This window comes from Myotis myotis, unplaced genomic scaffold (genome assembly GCF_014108235.1).
Source record: "Myotis myotis isolate mMyoMyo1 unplaced genomic scaffold, mMyoMyo1.p scaffold_m19_p_13, whole genome shotgun sequence".
Lineage (NCBI taxonomy): Eukaryota > Metazoa > Chordata > Mammalia > Chiroptera > Vespertilionidae > Myotis > Myotis myotis.
In genome coordinates, this window is record NW_023416317.1 from 3,698,852 (window position 1) to 3,720,397 (window position 21,546).

The window sequence follows — 21,546 nt, forward strand, 5'->3', positions numbered from 1 at the left end:
CGGGACAGCACGTCTGGGCCCCGTGAGCGCGTGTCCTGTGCCAGGCTGGCTGCTCATCTGTGCTCTAAGCCCGTGACGCAGGGTTGATTGCAGAGGAAAGGAGCTTTGAAGTCAGAAGACCTGGCTTGTATGTGACTGGAACTTGGTGACATATATTCAGATACGTGGGCTCCAGTCGCGGCCTTGACGCTCAGTAGCTGTGGGCCCCGGGCAAGCGACTTGACTTCTTTGAATCTCTTGTTGGTAAATTGGGTAACAATGCTTCCCTGAAAAGGGTTATGCATTCTACCACTGTCCTGTCACATGACCTTGTCCAATTTAAATACCCAGTTTCATAAACTGTGAACTGGCCTTAAGATGGCCTAGGCTTCCTCACAGAATTAAGGTTAAAATCAACCTAAATTCTATATGAGAATGAAATCCCTTTGTAAAATTAGTGAGCTTTTGCGAGTGATGATATATTAATTGTTGATGCTTCTCTCTTCATCTACCCAACACTTTGGACCAAGAGTCTTAAAAACATTGGCAGCCCCTGCTGACAGCCACACCTACCGCTCTGGCTAGAATTCTTCCCTTTGACCAAGCCTACGTTTTTCTCCCGTCTGGGGCTTGTCCCTAGCCCGCTATGCATAGGCCTCAATTAGAATGAAAATAGTACAGCCAACAATAGTTTCACCAGAGTAGACATTTTAATCTAGATTTCTGCCTGCTTTTCTCTTCTTTCTTTTTTTTTTTAAAAAAATATTTTTTATTGATTTCAGAGAGGAAGGGCAAGGGAGAGAGAGATAGAAACATCAATGATGAGAGAGAATCATTGATTGGCTGTCTCCTGCACGCCCCCTACTGGGGATCCAGAGCACAACCCCGGGCATGTGCTCTTGACTGGAATCAACCTGGGACCTTTCGGTCTGCAGGCCAACGCTCTATCCACTGAGCCACACCAGCTGGGGTTTCTCTCCTTTTCTTTACTTTTCTTCTTTCTTTTTTTTCTTTCTTCATTCTTTCCTTCCTTCCTTCCTTGCTTCCTTCCTTCCTCTCTAATCATAACTATTCTTTATTCCCCAACAGCAAACATTCAACCCTCAAACCATCATAACGAACCCTAAACTGTTGGGCTCAAAGTCGAGGCAGATACCACCTAGCATGCCCTCCTGAAATCCCCATTTCCACTCCAACTCTGCAAATCCGGCCGCCACAGTCACTCAGCCACTCTGGCTAACTCCAAACCGTGCCCCTTCCCCCCAGTCCAGCGCTTCCAAAGCTCACAGGTTCGCTCCTTCCTCTCACCAGGGGCTCAGTAAGCACCAGCAATGCCCACTTACAAGGGGCACGATGATCCCTGGAGAGAGAGGGAAAGCCAGGGCTCTGTAAGCAGCAAACTGGGTTCAGGTCCCCGCGCTTCCTGACCAGAACACCGAGTTCTCCTGGCTTGGCTGACCCACCCGGAAAGTGGGAAAGAAGGGCCCAAGCCTCACAGGCTCCTCGCAAGGACGGAATGCCATCATAGATGTACGGAGTGTGGCACAGTGAATGATTGTTATTGTTGTTGTTGTTCTTTTTAACTCGATCTCTGATGCCCCCACAGCCTGGGTCTTGATCTTTTCACCTAGTCCACCAAGCCAAGTTACCCCTACATGCAGACAGCGAGGGGTTTAATACTCCTTGTCCTGGTCACTAGCACCGTACTACATATCAAAGAGTGTTTTTCAAAAACACCAAGGCTTTAGTAAACACAGTTTTACCTTAGAGCAGCGACGTCTAAGACCCAGGAACTCATTTGGTCTGGCCCTGCCAAGGCATTAGTGGTGAGTTAATTAAATGTTTAAATAGAGCAGGCTATTTTCTAAGTTGATAATTGTGTATGGCCCACAAATGATGTTATGAATGTCCAAATGGACTTGACAGAAAGAAAAAAAAGGTTCCCCACCCCTGCCTCAGAGGGAAGAAGTAAGGATTGAAATATATGAGAATGATGGTCTCAGTGAGGTTCCTCTTCCCAGTCTCTTAGAGGATGGTCTGCAGTAGACTGACCTGTGCACGCCCCCGGCTGTGGAGAAGGCAGATATTTAAGAATGAACAAAAGCTGTTCTAAACTATTGGGGTAGAGGAAGGTGGTAGCAATAAGAGAGAGACAAGCAAAGTGTTTCTAATCAGATCTTTGTATTGACAGCCCAAGCTGCTAGCACGAGAGCTGCTGGACCTGGTGGCTTCGCATTTCAACCTGAAAGAGAAGGAGTACTTTGGAATCACGTTTACAGATGACATGTAAGTGCTTTTCCTGTCATTTTTATTTCTTCACCTTTTGTCTGGACCACCTACCTACTGTCATTCATAATTAACCAAAAAAGGGGGGGATGCTCCAATAATTAAAATATGTCCTACTTAAAGATTTTTTTAAAAATATATTTTTATTGATTGTAGAGAGGAAGGGAGAAGGAGAGCGAGATAGAAACATCAATGATGAGAGAGAATCATTGATCGGCTGCCTCCTGCACACCCCCTACTGGGGATCGAGCCTGCAACCCGGGCATTTGCCCTTGACCGAAATCAAACCCGGGACCCTTCAGTCCGTGCAGGCCAACGCTCTATCCACTGAGCCAAACCTGCTAGGGCTACTTAACGATTTTTTAATGCAAGATTTTTCTCCTAGGACTATTGTAGAAGGAGAAGAAAAGGAATAGTGACCTTAAGAACTCAAAATATTGTCCTGTTTTAGAAATTTGTTTAATGAGTTTGTTATTCTTCTCCGAATGCTCTGTGCTTGCTTAATGAGCTCATGTATCAGAGAGAGAAATGCTAGATGATCATTCATTCACATCTTGAAACTGAATAATGTTTTGGTGTTGGTAGCAAGAAAGTCTGAAGGCAATTTATGGCCTGACCATAAAACATGTATATAATTTAATATGGAGTGGACTTTTAAATGTCCACCGAGGTCCATTTTATGTTACATCCTTACCATCTTTTCTTTTCTTTTACTTCCATTTTTTATGCTAACTTGGATATTGTATGTATTTTTCAACAATATAAATTTTTTCTGAAATGAGGCAGGCATATAACAATAAATTCATGATAATTTAAAACTCCATGTAAGCAAATGTGTTTTTGACTTATCGACATTATCCTGTGTGAGTACGTATCTGTCTGCTTTTTGGCAGCCCAATTCGCCTGTATTCCAGTTCGCCTATGTTATATGCAGCCTGCGACCTTATCAGAGGAATTCTCCCCCTTTCTGGGGATAGTTTCCAAAGATCTCTTCAAATATTAAAATTCAAGGAAATGTGTTCCAAACTATGTTGCCACACAGCCTTCTGCCCGCAAATCTCCCAGCGCACGTGCTCTCAGCGGTCCAGCGTAACCAGGCAGGGGGGTCCCCAGAGGGGTCATTTGCTGTCACACTGACTTCTGGTTATGTCCTGCTGGGAGGGCCATGAGCCTGGGACCTCCTGGAAGTGCCCCTGGGCTCGGGCCTTGGGCTGGAGAAACCCCCCGGCTGAGCTGCCAGGAGACATGGGAAAACCTGGAAGCCTTGATTATGGACTCGGGATATTTTCTGAGGAGGGCTCAGCAAAGCAGAAAAAGGTGCATCCCCATCGCCTCCCTCCTCTGACTCAGCATTCTCTGCTGGGTGAGCTGGGAAGTGCAGACGTCCACTGACCCATACTGCAGCCGGAGAGCCAGGGCTAGTTCCTGTGGATCAGTGATCACACACACACACACACACACACACACACACACATGCACACACATGCACGCACGCACACGCACACACACATTGAAGCTCTATGTGAATGAAATAATAGCTAACAGCACAAGACATAAAACTATAAATACTTAATGGTGTTATGTAGTGCAATCTTTTCGTGCCATAAGCACTATAATTTAGAGGTCACATAGAGTAGAAGCTAAAAGCTCAATAAATATTGGAGTATTTTTTTCATTTGAAAAATATTTCTTTGAAATAAGCCAGTCAGAGAAAGATAAATACCACATGATCTCACTCATTTGTGGAATATAATGAACAACATAAACTGATGAACAAAAAGAGATCCAGAGACAGAGAAGCATCGATCAGACCGCCAAACCTCAGAGGGAAGGTAAGGGAGGGTGGGGTAAGGAGAAGAGGTCAACCAAAGGACTTGTATGCAAGCATATAGGCCTAACCAATGGACACAGACAACAGGGGGGTGAGGGCATGAGTGGGGGGAGGTTTAGGGGGCAACGTGGGGATAAGGACACATATGTAATAACTTAATAAAAAAATAGACATCAGTTTTAACAGTCATATATATATATATATATATATATATATATATATATATATATATATATTTCTTGAGTGCCCACTAAGAGCCAGGCATTATTCTAAGTCAGTGATGGCGAACCTATGACATACATGTCAGAGGTGACACACGAACTCATTTTTTTGGTTGATTTTTCTTTGTTAAATTGCATTTAAATATATAAAATAAATATCAAAAATATAAATCTTTGTTTTACTATGGTTGCAAATATCAAAAAATTTCTATATGTGTCATGGCACCAGGGTTAAGTTAGGGTTTTTCAAAATGCTGACACGCCGAGTTCAAAAGGTTCGCCATCACTGTTCTAAGTCCTGGGAAGTCAGCTGTGAACAACACAGACAGGGCCTGGCTTTCGTGGAGCTTATACTGCAATGACATAGGCTAGCAGCACAAATAGACAATCCGTACATGGAAACACCCAGAATGATAGTGGTTTGAAGAACATGAAATAGGAGGCCATGGCCCAGAAAAGCTGGGTGCCGTTCTAGGCAGGGCGAGCTTGGGTGGTTTGGGAGGGGGCAAGAATGGAAAGCAAGAACCAGTTCTGTCGACTTAGAGGTGTTCCAGGCACCGCCAGTGCAGCGGGTGCGCAGGCCTGACTTCTGTTGTTGTTGAGAAAGGAAAAGAAAAGAGCCAGTGTGGCTACACTATAGAGAGTAAGAGGCAAAGTGGGCCAAGGTATTACATTGGGGGGGGGGGGGCAGGGAGGCAAGGGGTGGACATAGAACCTGGGTAGCTGTGTGGTCTTGGACCAGTGACTTCACATGTCTGACACGCCGGTTTCCTCATCTGCACAATGAGTGTAACAATGAGTGTCACAATAGTGCCCATACGATGAGGACTGTGCGGCACATACACGAGGGCACTAGTCTTACGTCCTGTTAAGTCCGTGGGGATGCACAGGCCCACGAAAGGGAGCCGTGGGAGCAGGCAGGTGTTCAGAGGAGGCCGGAGGAGACTGGATGGGGTCCCCGTGGCCGGACAGCGGAAGTCAGCCCTGAGGGCAGGTGCCTTCAGAGGGGACAGGAGAGGGCAGCCCAGGGCAGAGTCATCACGTGGGCCGGTGCCCGGACATGGTGCTGAGCATGGTGCCTTTCCCCGGGGGAGACGAGGACACAGGGAGGCCGGTGACCATGAGGCACATGGTGGGAGAGGGACCCCTCGGCCACGGAAGGGTGCTCCGTAGAGGAGGGACGTGATTTGGACCGTGGGGTCACACGCACCCCAGGCTCCACGGCCCACGGTGGCTGGAAAAGCAGGCACTGGCCACGCGGGACCTTCTGGGAAAGCTCCGAGCTCAGGAGGCCTGAGCAGAGGGCGCCTGCGTCAGGTGCCCAGGCTGGGAGGCCTTTCCTTCCGAAAGCAAAGGGATGGATGGATGACTCCCTCAGGGAGCGGCCCTGCCCTCTCCCGCCTGGGAGTGCTGCCTGCGCCTCTGCTGCCAGCAGCCCATCGGGCGGCCGTGGCCCTGGTGACAGCCTCCCCAGAGCCTGGCTCTCAGCGGCTATTTTTGAACGATGACCAGTTGGGGAGGCGCCCTCCGGCTGTGTATTTTCGGGAGAAGCAGGAGCGGCTCTCTGTGCTGGGGGAGCTGGCCGCCCCCCTAATGCGGACAGGCCTGGAGAGCTTCTGTCTGAGGGTGTCTCCCTGGAATGTCCTGGTCACAAGCCTTTTTGTCTGGTAGGTATTTTAGGAAAGTGTTTTTCCGCACCCCCTCCCGCCCACCGTCAGCCGCAGGCGGACCCTCCGGGCGGGTCTGCCCTGCCCTCTCCTGCGGGAAGCCCAGCGAGCGCCAGCGGGGGCCAGGCTCCAGCCGGGCCAAGCAGAGGGGCGCCTGCCGTGAAACTCGCTGATGCCCATGGCCTCCTCCAGGCGAGAAGGGAAGGGGGCCTGGAACCGCGCAGCCCCAGGATAACAGCAGTGACGGGACCAACAAAACCCAGCCCTGGCCCCCTGGGAGGGCGCGTGGGGCTCCGGAGACACCCCCCTCCCCAAGTCAGGCCCTGTGGTCAGGCGCAGGGCGAGCCGGTGCCGCCAGAGGGCAGCCGCGGCCTTCCTGACCGCGGCCCTCCGTTCGCAGCGCGCTGACTCCCCTAAGGCGGTGCATGTATTTCCTTCCCTTGTTTGGGAGGATTTTCGGAATGAGCTTTCTCCGTGCAGACAGCGCAGCACAGCTTGGCCTTGATCATCGTCCCATCTGATAGGCCTTTGGCCCGCACAGTTCTAGCCCCACAGGAAGCCGGCCCTGGGGGCCGCGCAGGGTGGCAGAGGGAGTGTGTAGGCCCAGGTGTCCTTCCGAGGTGCTGGTTACATCTGCTGCATTTGCCGTTCGCCGACAGACAGAAGAACTTGAGAGAAGCAGGTTATAAGCTTTGGATCTCATGTTAGCCTCGAAGACTATGAAATAGCTTGTTAGCTTTGCATATCTCAGCGAAAGGGTGATGTGTAAAGTTCACTTTTTTAAATATATTTTTATTGATTTCAGAGAGGAAGGGAGAGGGAGAGAGAGTGAGATAGAAACATCAGGGATGAGAGAGAATCATCAATCGGCTGCCTCCTGCTCGCCCCCTACTGGGGATCAAGCCCGCAACCCAGGCATGTACCCTTGACTTGAATCGAACCCCGGGCCCTTCAGTCCGCAGGCTGACGCTCTATCCACTAAGCAAAACCAGCCAGGGCTAAAGTTCACTTCTTATTCTGTGTTTATCCTGTTGGTGAGATTATGGATGGATCTTTTAAATCTAATTTCTAATTTATCCTTTAGAAAATTATCTTATATTAAATTTACGTGAATATCTTCTTATAAAAACATTTAATATCATAGTTGAAGCCGTTCTCTTTTGATTGTAGCAATGTGTTTTATATCTTTCCAGAACTATATCCAAGAAGTTTCATCCATATATAATAGTGTTTGAGTGTGCTTCTGTGGTTAATATAATTGATTTATTCATTCTTGGACATCATTCCATGCAAGTTCATATAAATATACATTATGCTTTTTTGTTGTTGTTAATCCTCACTGGAGGATATTTTTTCCATTGATATTTTTAGAGAGTGGAAGGAACGGGGAGAGAGAGAGAGAGAGAGAGAGAGAGAGAGAGAGAGAAACATTGATGTGAAACATGTTGACTGGTTGCCTCCCACACACGCCCCATCGGACCAGGGATCAAACCTGAAACCCAGCTACATGCTCTTGATTGGGAATCAAGCCTGCGACCCTTTGGCATGAGGGCTGATGCTCTAACCACTGAGTGCACCAGCCAGGACTACATTATGCTTCTTAATGATGCCACATCTTTCCTATGTAAGAGCAAAAAAGACAACTCAAAGGGAGTCTCATGTTCACAAGAAAACTTTTGAGATCTGATACTGCACAATACTTTATGTACTTTAGGACACATTTGAACCCCTCTGAAATTGGGATATAACTTTAATTTAGTGCCATCCTAAACTTGATCAAATACAGTGTAAGAAACCCTTAACTTCCAGGCCTCTATCTTTATATTATCTTTACATACAGCACCAGTACTTCTAAAATCCTTTCCTAGATCACTTATATCAGTTTATTTATCTTCATAATATCCCTCCAAGGAAAGCTAGGAACAGTTACCAGAAGCCTTATTTTATAATTACAGAAACAAAAATATTTTTTTTCATTGTTAAAACTATAAGTGACAGACATCAAGCCAAAAGTTATTATAAAAGCTGACTCATTTTCCCTGTATGGAAAGTCCTGGGTTGGAATCCCAGCTCTGCCGCTTTCCTTGCCGAGTTACTGTTAATTAGAACATCCATACACAAAAAGTTCCTGCCTGGCTGGCTCAGAGCAACTGCTCAATGAAGAGTAGCTGTAATTATTAATATTAATATTATTTATGCCCACTTTTCCTCTCTATTTATAATAAGCACAGCTTAGAGTTTCTGATTTTTAAAAAATTGTTTACTCAATGCCAGAATAGGTTGGAAAATGTCTTCTGGGCCATTATAGATTTGATTGTGTTCTCATTTGACACCCATCACTATCAGCATGTTCTTAAGTTTTGTGTCAGCTGCAAAACAGGGTCTGTGCCCTCTTGGAATTTACAGCCCGAAACGATCACCTGGTCAGGCAGCCCTGAGACCATCACGGAGCAGTCCTGAGCCAGTGTGGCCGTCCTTGCCTTGCTCGGAGGTCAAAGGTCGGGAAGAGCTATTTATACCCATAAACTTGGTGAGGCCCTTAAGTAAACAAATATTTACTTGAGGGTGGGGGAAAAGTAGGTTTACAACTGTGAGTACGCGAAACAGAGTTTGTTCTTATATTATTATTTAATATTTATTGTATTATTTCCATGTGGACAACTGTAGACCTTTTGCCCACCCTATATATGCTTAAATATTGGAAAGTTCATGTTATACTTACATACAGAAGCAGCACCCGGAGAGTAGTCACCCTGTAGATTTAAAAAGCTACAGTAGCCCCCGCTGGTGTGGCTCAGTTGGTTGGGCGCCATCCCCATGCACCAAAAGGCTGCTGTGTCAGTTCCCCGTCTGGGCACATGCCCAGGTTGTAGGCTCGATCCCTGGTTGGGGCACGTGTAGGAGGCAGCCAATCGATGTTTCACTCTCACATCGATGTTTCCTCTCACCCTCTCCCTTCCTCTCTCTCTAAAAATCAATTTTAAAAAATTTTTGAAGAAAGGCTATAGTATGGTTGTCTGTCTGGTTTCATTAAACGATCAAGTTTTCCTCTTCATGACTATCTAAAATATTTCAGATTTTATATTTAATAAAAATTTAAAGATTAATATACTTAATGTCACCTGGTGTTATTTCTTGTTTATCTTCTCAGAGATATATATACATGCACACCTATATGTATATCTGGGTTTTAATTTTAAAAATGGTGATTTACTGTGCTCAGCTGTATGCATCCTGCCTTTTCATTTAACATCGTATCTTGGATATTGTTCAAAATGAGTTTGAAAAGATGGTATCAATCTTTTGTATGGCTACATTGTATTTTATCGCTCAGGTTAAGTTCATTTGTGAAACAATATCCTGTTAGGCATTCTGGTTGTTTTGAGCCTTGTCACTGTTACAAACAACACTACAGGGAGTGACTGTACATGCAGACCATGTTCCACTTGTCACTGTTACAAACGACGCTACAGTGAGTGACTGTACATGCAGACCATGTTCCACTTGTCACTGTTACAAACAACACTACAGGGAGTGACTGTACATGCAGACCATGTTCCACTTGTCACTGTTACAAACGACGCTACAGGGAGTGACTGTACATGCAGACCATGTTCCACTTGTCACTGTTACAAACGACGCTACAGTGAGTGACTGTGCATGCAGACCGTGTTCCACTTGTCACTGTTACAAACAACACTACAGGGAGTGACTGTACATGCAGACCGTGTTCCACTTGTCACTGTTACAAACGACGCTACAGGGAGTGACTGTGCATGCAGACCGTGTTCCACTTGTCACTGTTACAAACGACGCTACAGGGAGTGACTGTACATGCAAACCGTGTTCCACTTGTCACTGTTACAAACAACACTACAGGGAGTGACTGTGCATGCAGACCGTGTTCCACTTGTCACTGTTACAAACAACACTACAGGGAGTGACTGTGCATGCAGACCATGTTCCACTTGTCACTGTTACAAACGACGCTACAGGGAGTGACTGTGCATGCAGACCATGTTCCACTTGTCACTGTTACAAACGACGCTACAGGGAGTGACTGTGCATGCAGACCGTGTTCCACTTCTCACTGTTACAAACAACACTACAGTGAGTGACTGTACATGCAAACCGTGTTCCACTTGTCACTGTTACAAACAACACTACAGGGAGTGACTGTGCATGCAGACCGTGTTCCACTTGTCACTGTTACAAACAACACTACAGGGAGTGACTGTGCATGCAGACCATGTTCCACTTGTCACAGTTACAAACAACACTACAGGGAGTGACTGTGCATGCAGACCATGTTCCACTTCTCACTGTTACAAACGACGCTACAGGGAGTGACTGTGCATGCAGACCGTGTCCCACATGTGCAAGCTCATCTTCCCAAGTTCCTGGGAGTGGAGATGCTGACTTGGGACAGGTGCTGCTCTCCTTTGGTAGAAATTGCTAAAATGCCCTCATTACTCAGTGCGCCAGTATCTGGAGTAGCGGCTTCTCCACAGCTTTGCCGACGCCGTGGATGCCTGAGCCTTCCTCTGACTCCTGTTTAATCCTTTGTCTTCGCCTTGCTCTCACAGAGGTCAGCAGAACTGGCTGCAGTTAGATCACCGGGTTCTGGACCATGATTTGCCCAAGAAACCAGGCCCAGCCATTTTGCACTTTGCTGTGAGGTATGTATCCCCAGACACACCTAGCACCCCCACCTCCCTTCAAAAAAGAAAGAATGCTGGTAGCCAGAGATCGAGAATTAAAAAAGAAGCCATCTACCGAAACATGACTCGTCTGGGGGCCGTGTTACCGTAAGTACTGGGTAGGATGGTTTTCTTTGAAAATGAAGGATAGAATCACCTCCCTGTACTACTCAAAGCCCCTTGGGTCAATTTAAAGCTGGAAAAACATAGGTAGTGCATTTTGATACCTAAACCTGCTTCTGATTTAACATGCTTAGGACTTCTTGTATTTGAAATATGACAAACATTTACTATTACATTTTCTGTAGGAGTGTTTTCTAGAGACTGTGGAAATAATTGAATGTATATAATTCCACGCCTTTAACTTGAACAGAAGATAAAATGCAAACCAATGCTCGCTGAGAGAATGGTCTGCACAGCGTGGAAGCCTGAACGCAGCTGCAGGCCGGCGGCTGCCCAGGACGCCGAGCCCTGGCCTGGCCGCTCTGCGTGGGCAAGTCGCGCAGTCCCGGGTGGGGCTCCGTTATTTCTTCCTGAAGTGGATGCATTCGCTAAGTCAATGATTTCCTAAAATCAGCCCAGGATGCAATATCTTTTCACATTAGTTATTCACACTCACCCTGGCTGGGTAGCTCAGTTGGTTAGAGTGTCGCCCCGATACGCCAAGGTTTTGGGTTTGATCCCCGGTCAGGGCACATACAAGAATCAACCAAAGAAGGCATAAATCAATGGAACAAGTCGATGTTCTTCTCTCTCTCTCTCCCTCTCTTTCTCTCTCTCTCTCTCTCTCTCTCTCTCTCTCTCTCTCTCTCTCTCCACCTCCACTCTCTATAAAAAATCAATAAATATATTTTAATTATTCACACTCTAAGATGAATCAAATGTTGTGAACAGTCGCACCCATGTTCTGCACCTAGCTTAAGACATAAAACATTATTAATTTTGCTGAAAGCCCCTCTCCCCACTGTCCTGAATTTGATGATAAATTTTATTTTTCTGGTCTGAAACCAAACATGATAAAACAAGCTAAGATAGTAGATTTACCATAAATCTAAATGTGTTTTCATAAATCTATACCAACCTGAAATATGTTCTTTAGTCTGAGCTTATGTTCTTTTTTGGATATTGAAATACGTTTTGTTTCATGATATGATAGTGGAAGCTCCTTACTTTTCTTGTGGGGGGTTTGGCAAAATTATGTTGATTTCCACACTTTTTTCTTCAACTTCAATGTATTCCATGAAATCTTAAAGTGTGGTAATGATATATCCTCCCTTTTTTTAAGGATCTTTTCATGTATGAATTGATGGTGATTGTAGATGGTATCTACTCTGTAGTCAGTAAACGCAGCGTTGACAACTCCCAATCTGGTTCTTGCCTTCCACTCTGAAGTCTATTTTAGAATTGCTCTTTTGCCACCAGAAATTACCTTTTAGCCCCCGGAAGGGGTAGCATACCGGAGATTTGTCCAGGAGCGTAGCTGGAATGGAGAAGTACACAGGGATTTTAAAGGAAAGCATGGGATTTTCTTGGAAGGAGTGTGACGCGAGTGCTTGTGTCCGTGGAAATGGAGAAAGAGACAAACAAGCCAGCAAGCTCGCGGAGGGTGGGGGGGGGCGGGGGGTGAATGCATATTAGCAGTTAATCAGGGGTCAGAGAAGAAGGACATTTTAATGGTTCATTATGTAGGGAAAATGGCTCAGCGTACGTATGTCAGGGTATTTACAAAGAATTACATTATCCCGGTAAACATTTCAAACTAAATGAAAGCACCAAGTGAAAAGTAAAAATTACTCTCCCCAGGCTTCTTCCTCTACCCCGACCCCCAATTCTTTACCCTTCTTAGGGAAAAGTAGGGGTGCAGCTGTTTGGTGACTTCATTTTCACTTGGGGATCTTTCATTGGGTATAAACTACTGCTGAGCGTCCATAACTGAGCTCCCAGCCAGGTGGGCGCTGCGGCTGCAGGACCCCCGGCTCAGCTGCAGGCCCCCCGACTCAGCTCACGGAGGTGCTCTGCCTCCATCTTCAGAGAACACAGCAAGTGCCACACATCTGGCACCAGGCTTGTGGTCTGGTTCTTTGACAGCTAATACCTGGTCTATTTTTGGTCTCAAAACACCAGGGAGGAAACCGTCTTCCCGTGAGCGTCATTCACACCAGGACAGCCGCCCTGTCTGCGGGGAGCAGGTTCCTGCGGTCCCCAGCTCAGCGCTTCCTTAGTGTTATCTCCAGTGCCCACAGTCGCTGGGCCAGACTTTCCCAACTACTTCATGCTGAACGCCCTTATCCAGGCTTCAATTACCCACCTAATTCTCCTCCCAACAGCACAGTGAGGTCAGAATAGTCTTTGTTATTATTCCAATTAAGTACTTATTGCTACTCCAATTTAATTAAAGACACGATCAAGCGAAAACACACGCCAAACAATTCCAGAGCGGACCCAGGTCAGTGAGGGGAGCGTAGCTCCCGGAGGCCTTACCAGTTCGGCGGCCCGCACCCAGTGACGTCGCTGCCTTCGGCCTCGGCCTCCTCTTTGGAGAGTAACTGATGGGGATACGCTCACCCCGGTGGGAACAGCACCGACCCTCTAGGTTGCCTGTGTTTACCAAACATTCACCGAAGGACAGACCCGCAACAGGGTTTGGTTCTGTCGGAGCCTCTGGAAATGCGAGGCCCTCGGGATAGCAAGGTCATGGCCTCTCCCGTCAGCAAGCCCCGCTGCGCACACTGGGCCTGGGCCGCCGCGGGGCTGATGCGCACGGAGACCGGAAACATCCAATGCCAACAGGGAGGAGGGGTCCGCAAGCTCTGGCATTTTCACTGTGAATAATTGCTCACGTTAGTAAGAGATGAGATGAGAAAGTACCTGGCATTTCAGAGCTCCTGCAAGGGCGGGGCACGGGAATCCTCCTGGAAGCTTTCCCAGACTCAGCCACACCCTCCACCCCAGGTCCCCCGGCCCACCACGGCCTGGCCCGGATTCTGGGCAGTGCCTGCCGGTGGTGGACGTGGGCTGGGGCAGGTCGGGTGTGAGAAGTAAAGAGAGATCAGGAGATACCAACAAAATGCTTTTGCAAAGTATTATGCAAACATAATAAAATAGCACATCTTTCACTGTAGCATCTGTGAAAAAGGCAACCACCCTACAGACTTGCTCTCCAGAACTTTCTATTGAAACGTAGCATTAATCCGGGACCAGGCCCTGGGCTAACTGTTGTCTCAGGGATTCCCGCGCTCAGCACTGGGTCCTGCAGACGTGGGAGGTCTGACCTGGCTGCCAGCCCGGGATGCGGGGAGCAGCTCAGAAACAGGCTGCTTCTGCGTGGGGGAGAGAACAGTCAGGATGAGGGCACCTGGCTCTCCCTCCACTGAACCACGTCTCTCCTTCAGTTACACCATCTCAGGGGCGTGTGCTAAGTCCTGCAGGAGACAGTGCACAGCGCCCCATCATTCATGTAACCAAGGCTCTTGCCCGAGTCCCCACCCCCCGGGTGCTGGGGGACTTCTCCAGGCCGGCCTCGTTATCTGCTGCTGTAAATTAACTTCCCAAACACATGAGCCTCTTTGGTAATGCAGCCCAGATGTGAGCATTTGAAAAGCTTGGCACTGAGTGAGCAAGCATTTAAATAGGAGACTAGGGACTTGGCGTGACCTCACGGGGAAACCTTCCCCCCTCCCCCCACCCCTGCCCCCAACCCGGGGAGGGCAAGCGGAGGTAGCTCGGGTTGGTACCACCCAGCCGCACACAAAGCCAAAAGCTGGGCATCCTCCACCCCATTCTTCTGAGTACTTCCTGCTGTTTTTTCCTCTCTGGTCTTTCCTCTCTCCTCCCTCTTCCCCTTTTCTTTCCCAGTCGCCTTTCTCTGCCCTGGGGCTGTAAGAGGTGCCCCTAAGCATAGGCAACTGTGGCCCTCCGGCCTGAGATGCCCCACGTGAGTGGGAGTTCTGGTAGGAAGTGGGGGCTACCTTGCTTTCGGAGGAGCTGCACACAGCATCCTTGAAAGATGGTTGGGAGCCTTTCCAGCGCCCCCTGCCTCGTTCTGGAACATTGGGCTGAAAGAAAGAGTTTAACTCAAGGAAGCATCATGACCATCATTGGGCCGAATATTTCTTTTGTCAAGCCTCACCCAAGGGCATTTTCCCATTGATTTTTAGAGAGTGGAAGGGCGGGGAGAGACAGAGAGAGAGAAACACCGATGTGAGAGAGACACGTCGATTGGTTGCCTCCTGCACATGCCCCGACCAGGGCTGGGGATGGAGCCTGCAACTGAGGTACGTGCTCTTGACCGGAATGGAACCGGGACCCTTCAGCCGGCGGACAGACGCTCTCTCCACTGAGCAAACCCGGCTAGGGGAGCCTGATTTTTTAAGAGAACAAATACATGGAATACAGCCCGACAGGTGAAGACCCTGGAGAACATGGAAGGCGCTGGCAGTGCCCCGGGAAACGGAGCAGAGACCAGCAGGATGCGCCATGACTGCATCACGGAGCCGGACAGAAAGAAAGGGCACGATGTCCGCAGTGCTCATCGGGCTAGAAGGATGGTGGGAACGGCTTTCAGTCCTGCATGGGCTGCCCACTAGCAGTTTCTTACACGTGGGTGGCCGATATTGGCTTTATATTAGCTTTCATATTTTTAATTAGCTGCTGTTACTCTGTGACTTGCTTTTTAAGGAGATGCCTACATAGAAGAGTGACAGCAGCTGGACTGAATGTTTCCCTGTCCCCCTCCCCCTCCCCCCCGCCCCCATGGCCTGTCTCCTGGGGGACGGGTGTCAGAGGTTAGGGTTAGCCTGTAAAGGTAGCCCTCGGTAAACGCTATGTTTAGGGTGTAAATAACCGAGATGGCCTCCACCCACACGGTCAGTGGGTGAAACATTCGTCATGGGATCCACTTGGGGTGTCGGACTGTCTGGCTGGGGGCTGACCCATTCACTTTGCACTGGGGGTAGGGATCGCATTGTTCATCCTCGTTCCCCAGGCCTGCCCTTACCTCCCCATCCAGCCTACTCTCCCTCCTGCCCCTCCCTGCCTCCTTCTGGGTGCACTCCCTGCTTTCCTCTGCACCGAGGAGCAGGCTGGTTTGCCTTTTTGAAGGGAAGAAGCAGGCACTTGGAATCACCTGTGACCCTGACCCCTCACCGTGGCCCCTCCTCTAGGGCAGGTCACAGTGAGGCACCTCCCTGGGCCAGCAGCCCTTCCCAGAGCGAGCAGGCAGGTTCCTGCAGGCTCCCCGAGGGCCCCTTCTCCTGCTGTGCCCGGAAATGCGGACGGGCGGACAGACGGACGTGAGGAAGTTTCTGGCAGGGGATTCCCGAGACTGTGCTCTCCCAGGGATGAAAGGGAACGGATGGGACTCGCAGCTCAGCAGCCTGCAGGGAGCGGCACCCGCTCCAATGACACCGCTCTCTGCAGCATCACAGGGAGGCTCCGGCTGCAGGGCCTTCGCAGCAATGGACAGGCCTCCCGCACAGAGCGTGGGTCAGGATCTCACCGAAAGCCACCTACGGCCGCAGGGGTGGCCACGATCACCCACAGGGGCTGAGTGACACCTGGAATGAGGCCTTTAAGTTTGCCCTCCCTGGACAACGGTCGCAAACTCAACATGGTTAGAATGCGTCCACCTCCTGTCTGAGAGGCCACTCGGACATGGCAAAGCCTGGCACACAAAGAACCCACGCTCCTTGGGGAAGGAAAGCCGCAGCTGGTCAGAGCAGCTTTGTTCGCACTGTTTTCTTGGTCTGTGTTAAATGGGCACTTCCGTGGCATTTTGCTTCCTTGAAAGAGAACTTAGGAAAGATACCTGGAATTTCCGTTCTTGTTTTTATAACGTTTTAAAGAAATTCCAGCTAAGCCCACACCTTCTGTCACAGTCCCTATGGAGAGATAACACAGCACAGCACGAATCGCCAGCAATTGCCGGCGGCCGCAGGCGGCATCGCTGAGGACACAGAACAGCGGCTCCCTCCTCCTGTGGGAGAGCCAAGCAGCTGGCCCCCGGCCCCCGGGCCTATCAGTGTTGGGGCTGGGGTTCAAATCAGCATCCCCTCAAATCCACGGTGCTGACTTTGACCACGATGAGCACATGCCGCCGATGGAAATACCGGCCACCCACGTGTAAGAGGCTGCTAGTGGGCAGCCCGTGCCCAGCGACCAGTGTTCGGCCTGTGACACGCAGGTGCTGTCATCTGGCTGACAGGTCTGCCCCCTCCAAGCCATCTCTGCACGTCATAGAGGTGGGTGCTGTCATCACTGTGGAGGATGAGGTGAGCACCTGTCCCATCAGGAAAGGGGGAGCATGCCAATGGAGGAGCATGCCAAGTGGAGACACAACCTCCCCACACAAAGGCTCTTCTCAGGAAATGACACTCGTTACGCTGCGTGAGATTCGTCTCCAAAACAGTCCTACCCTGGCCAGAAAGCCTGGGCTTGTTCTGAGACGGACACGTCACCTGGGCTTCCCCAGCACAGAGCCCCGGGGGGAGGCCACAGCGCGGGGAGGAAACAGAATCCTTCTGCCAGAAACGCCGAAACAAAGGCTTTATGTGCTGGTCTGGGAGAGTCCGTTTCCCTTGGCGAAGAGGCCCCAGAGCTCGTTTCCACCCCTGGTGGGTGTTGATGGGTGCCCTCGGGAGCTGGTCTCCCAGAGGACCTTCCAGAAATGCGAGGTCATGACCATGGTCCCCTTGAGGGAGAGAGGGGACTGAGCATTCAGGGGGCAGGTAACCGGATGCGGCAGAAAGGTAGAAAGCAGCGGGCCCAGCGCCAGAAAGCAGTGGGAACGGGGTGGGGGCCTGCTCGCTGGAACCCGGCAGCCCAGGGCCTGGGCCTCGGGGGCAAGGTGAGCCCAGGTTCTAGCACAAAGATGTCCATTCAGAGCTGGATAAGCCACAGTTGATTTGGGCTCAGCCGCCCAGCTCCCTGCTCTGGTTCCTTAAATTCTCACAGACCAGCAAGGACGGTCTGGCTAACGTGCCCTCCCCGGGCCTTTCTCCCTGCTACCTGGTGAGCTCATGCATTCTTTAAGGCTCGGCTCAGCTGTCCCGCGACACTTACTCCTCCGCATTTCAGTTCGGCAGCTTCTCCCTCCGGAGCCACAGCTGAGTTCATCGCATCCTGCCCTGGGCCCCCCTTCACTGTGTCCGTGTTCTGTGCATTGCACTGCTGCTTGGAAAGCATGCGTCATACTTGTTGGGAGTATGGACTGGAAGTCTGTAGGCCTTAGCTGGAATCATGGCCCCACCTACATGGCTTGGAGAAGGTGCTCAATATGTCAGTTTTCTCATCTGTAAAATGGGTTTGCAATGTGCTACTGCAGCGCCTGGTTGTCCTGAGCACTGAAGGAAATGCTGTATGCAGAGTCCTGTGTGCTGTCCCTGGCACACAGGATGGCCTCTATGAACTTGGAGTCTTTGGTTGCCGGGAACAGGAACCCATGTGCCTAACTAAGAGAATTGAAGGAAAACTGAGCCAGCAAGGCCGCAGGGAAGATAGGAATCTGGCAGGATCTAGCCTTGTGCATGTGACTCTTGCTGTAACCGGCGTTATTTATTTAAAACATAAATCGCAAATTCACCAAAAAAGTGTTGGAAACAAGGAAAAAAATTGAATGACTGGGTTTTAAATATTAAGAACATATTATGAACTTTGTTAGTATGAAAATTCATTGAGGTTATGCTCTTAATACCAGCCTTCTTTGCTAGAGTATATAGTGAAGTGATTAGAAGTGGAAGGAAAAAAGAATTAGGAAGAGTGAGGCGCGTTCTCCGTCTGACCTGAGCCTGGGGCAGGGATGGCTGGGTCTGGGCGGCCTTCCACCTGAGCCTGGGGCAGGGAGGGCTGGGTCTGGGCGGCCTTCCACCTGAGCCTGGGGCAGGGAGGGCTGGGTCTGGGCGGCCTTCCACCTGAGACCTCCTGTGGCGCTAGGACCGGCCTTTCGTGGGCAACTTCCAGGTCTCTCACCTGATGTCCTCCCCGGTCCTGGGTCTGCTCTGCGCAGTGAGAGCCACTGTGGGCGTGGGCGCTGGGGCTTCTGGCCTCTCTAAGGAGGGAGCCCAGCGGCTGGGGGTGGCCGAGGGCCACCAGGAGGAGGGTCTGTGGCGTCCCAGGGCCCCAAAGCGAGACCTGCCCTGCCAGTAGGCGCGGCTCTAAAACTGTTTCTGCATCTGTGAAGTGGGGGCACCGACAGGCACCTGCCACCGGTGGAGGCTCCGGGCACCTGGCCGCCGCTGCGGCTGCAGGTTTCTCAGCGGGAGGGATGGCAGCGCACTCAGAGGCTGAGGAAGCCAGAAGCCTCCACGCACCTCGCCACCTGGCCGGTCCTGGGCTGCAGGGAGCTGAGGGGCCGGGCATTGGCCTCCTGCTGGGCCCCCACCGTGACTCCTGCTCTGACCCGCCTCTGGCTGCAGCTGGGAGCCTTGGCCTCCCCTCGGCCTCCCCTCGCCCTCTGACCCGGCTGAGGGGCGGTGCTGGGTCCCTCCCCTCCGCCCTTCTGCCCTCTGACCCTCCGCCTCTGACCCTCCGTCTCTGACCCAGCTGAGAGGCGGTTCCGTAGGTCGTAGGTCGGTGTGTCCCGCCTCCCACCAGGGCCTCCGCTGGAGAGCAGGCTTTCTGGAACTTCTCCTGATGATTCTACATTAGAGGTGGAATGTTTCAGGTGATTTTACATCTCCGTGATCAAGTCTCCCATGGCCTTTTCATTTCTTTCCTAAACGTTTTGCCGTGGTTGAAGAGTGGAGGGGGGGGGGGGATGCCCGAGGCCGGCGTGATCCTGCAGAGCTGGGCCATGCTCACCAGGCAGCGACTTCATCCCGACCCTCCCTGCCCGAGAGCAAGGTCTCTCTCAGGGCTGCCGGAAGGTCCTGGGGCGGGCGGTCCCTGCACTGCTCAGCGGGCCGGGCCCCAACCTCTGAGCCTCGCGGCCCCTCCCGCCCCAGAGCCCGCCAGCCCACTGTCTGGATTCTGACCACAGAAGTTGTGAAGGAGTCCCCTCCCCTCCCCAGGGGCTCTCAGCCCTCCTACCGGGGACCTGCGGCCACCCAGACTGACCAGCAAAGGCCCAGGAAGCAGGGCGGGGGGAGGGGCAGTGGGGCCCAAAGCTCCGATTTGCAGGAGAAAAGACCAAGGTCAAGTACTACTGAGAGTGTGGCTCCAGCCAAGGGAAAGCCCAGCCCAGCAGGGAGACGGGAAGATGGGGGAAGAGGGTGTTGCTGAAACTCCTGCTTAGGGGGTAGGCAGCCTCGGCAGGTGTGGGCCCTCCCACCTCCGGGTCTGAGAGCCACAGGCCTCAAGGTTCAGCTACACTGGCTCACTCAGCCCGCTCTGCCTTCAGCCCACAGCCCTCACCGGCCTGATTGAAGCTGCCCGGGGTATCCTGAGCTCCCAAATGAGTGTCGAAAAACAGCGCAGGCCCAGCGGGTTTGCCGCTGAGCCACGGTGGGTTCCCTGTAACTCATCCTCCGACAGCAAAGCACCTGAGCGAGGGGATCCGCATGTGTGCACACGTCACCCACAGGCAGCAGATTGCGGGCTTTGGCAAGTGGGGGGAGCATGAGCACCCTTGGTTTCTCAAAATTCTCTCTGTGCTTCGGGGAAGTGAATGAGGACATGAAGCCGTGCTGGGAGAAGGGGAGGAATCTGAAGAAACAAACTTGTTGCTGTCTTTCAGATTTTACATCGAGAGCATATCGTTCTTAAAGGACAGGACCACCGTGGAGCTGTTCTTCCTGAACGCCAAGTCCTGTGTGCACAAGGTAAGGCCCGCTTCCCCGGGCGGCTCCAGGCAGACTGCGGGCGAGAGGGGCGTGGGCTGCCTCTGCTTTCCTGTCCAAATGGAACAAGGCCATAATCTCTCTGTGGCTCTTCCTGCCTCACCCCCACCCCCAAATGGCAGCTCTTCTGAAATTCTGAGCGGGGAAGCCAGCCACGTGCTGAGGACGTTCACACACAGTCAGCTGCCCTCCGTGCACCTGCTGCGCCAGGGGAAGGACAGAGGCACCATCAGATGGTGCCTGCAGCCTCCCAGAGTCAGGCCAGAAAGCCCTTCTAACATAGTGTCCCCACATTTAGCATAATTCCCACCCAGGTTGTTCAGAGCCTCTGCTCAGAGTTAGGCACGGTGAGGCAGCGGCTCAGGCTGTGGGAAACTACTCGGCCATAAAAAGGAAGAAAATGTTTCCCTTGGGACAGAGATGTCTGCTTTCCCCACTCTTATTCAACAAAGTTAGCTACCTTTTCTGTCTATTTCTTGTCTCCGGTGGCTAGGAATTCCAGTGCTTTGTTGAATAAGGGTGGTGAAAGCAGACATCCCTGTCTTGTTCCCAATCTTAATGGAAACACTTTCAGTTTTGCCCGTTGTGTATGATGTTGACCTGGGTCTGTCATATATAGCCTTTGCTATGTTGAGGTATATTCCTTCTACGCCCACTTGGCTGAGAGTTTTTATCACTTTAAATACAGCATCTATTTAATGCTGTATTTTATCAAATGCTTTTTCTGCATCTATTGATAGCATCATGTGGTTTTTATATTTCATTTTGTTTATGTGGTGTATCATGTTTATCAATTTGTGGATATTGTACCAACCTTGCATCCCCAGAAGAAATTCGACTCGATCATGGTGCATGATCTTTTTAATTATTGCTGGATCAATTGCTAATGTTTTGTTGAGGATTTTAACATCTATGTTCATCAGGGATATCCTATATAATAAAAGGCTAATATATACAAATGGAACAGCGGAACAACCGGTTGCTATGACATGCACTGACCACCAGGGGGCAGACGCTCAATGCAGGATGTGTGCCCTGGTGGTCAGTGCACTCCCACGGGGAGTGCTGCTCGGCCAGAAGCGGGGCTCA

At 50.6% G+C, this 21,546-nt stretch overlaps 1 protein-coding gene across 7 annotated transcripts in view; it reads left to right on the top strand.

Annotated features, from left to right (window-relative positions):
- FRMD4B (FERM domain containing 4B) overlaps window positions 1-21,546 on the top strand; it is a 290,264-nt gene that overhangs the window by 173,200 nt on the left and 95,518 nt on the right. For all 7 annotated transcript variants that reach the window (XM_036331595.1, XM_036331592.1, XM_036331589.1 and 4 more), the window contains 3 exons: window positions 2,171-2,265; window positions 10,571-10,663; window positions 20,355-20,439. In XM_036331595.1, coding sequence (XP_036187488.1) covers window positions 2,171-2,265; window positions 10,571-10,663; window positions 20,355-20,439 — 273 coding nt within the window. The remainder of the gene's footprint in view (window positions 1-2,170; window positions 2,266-10,570; window positions 10,664-20,354; window positions 20,440-21,546) is intronic.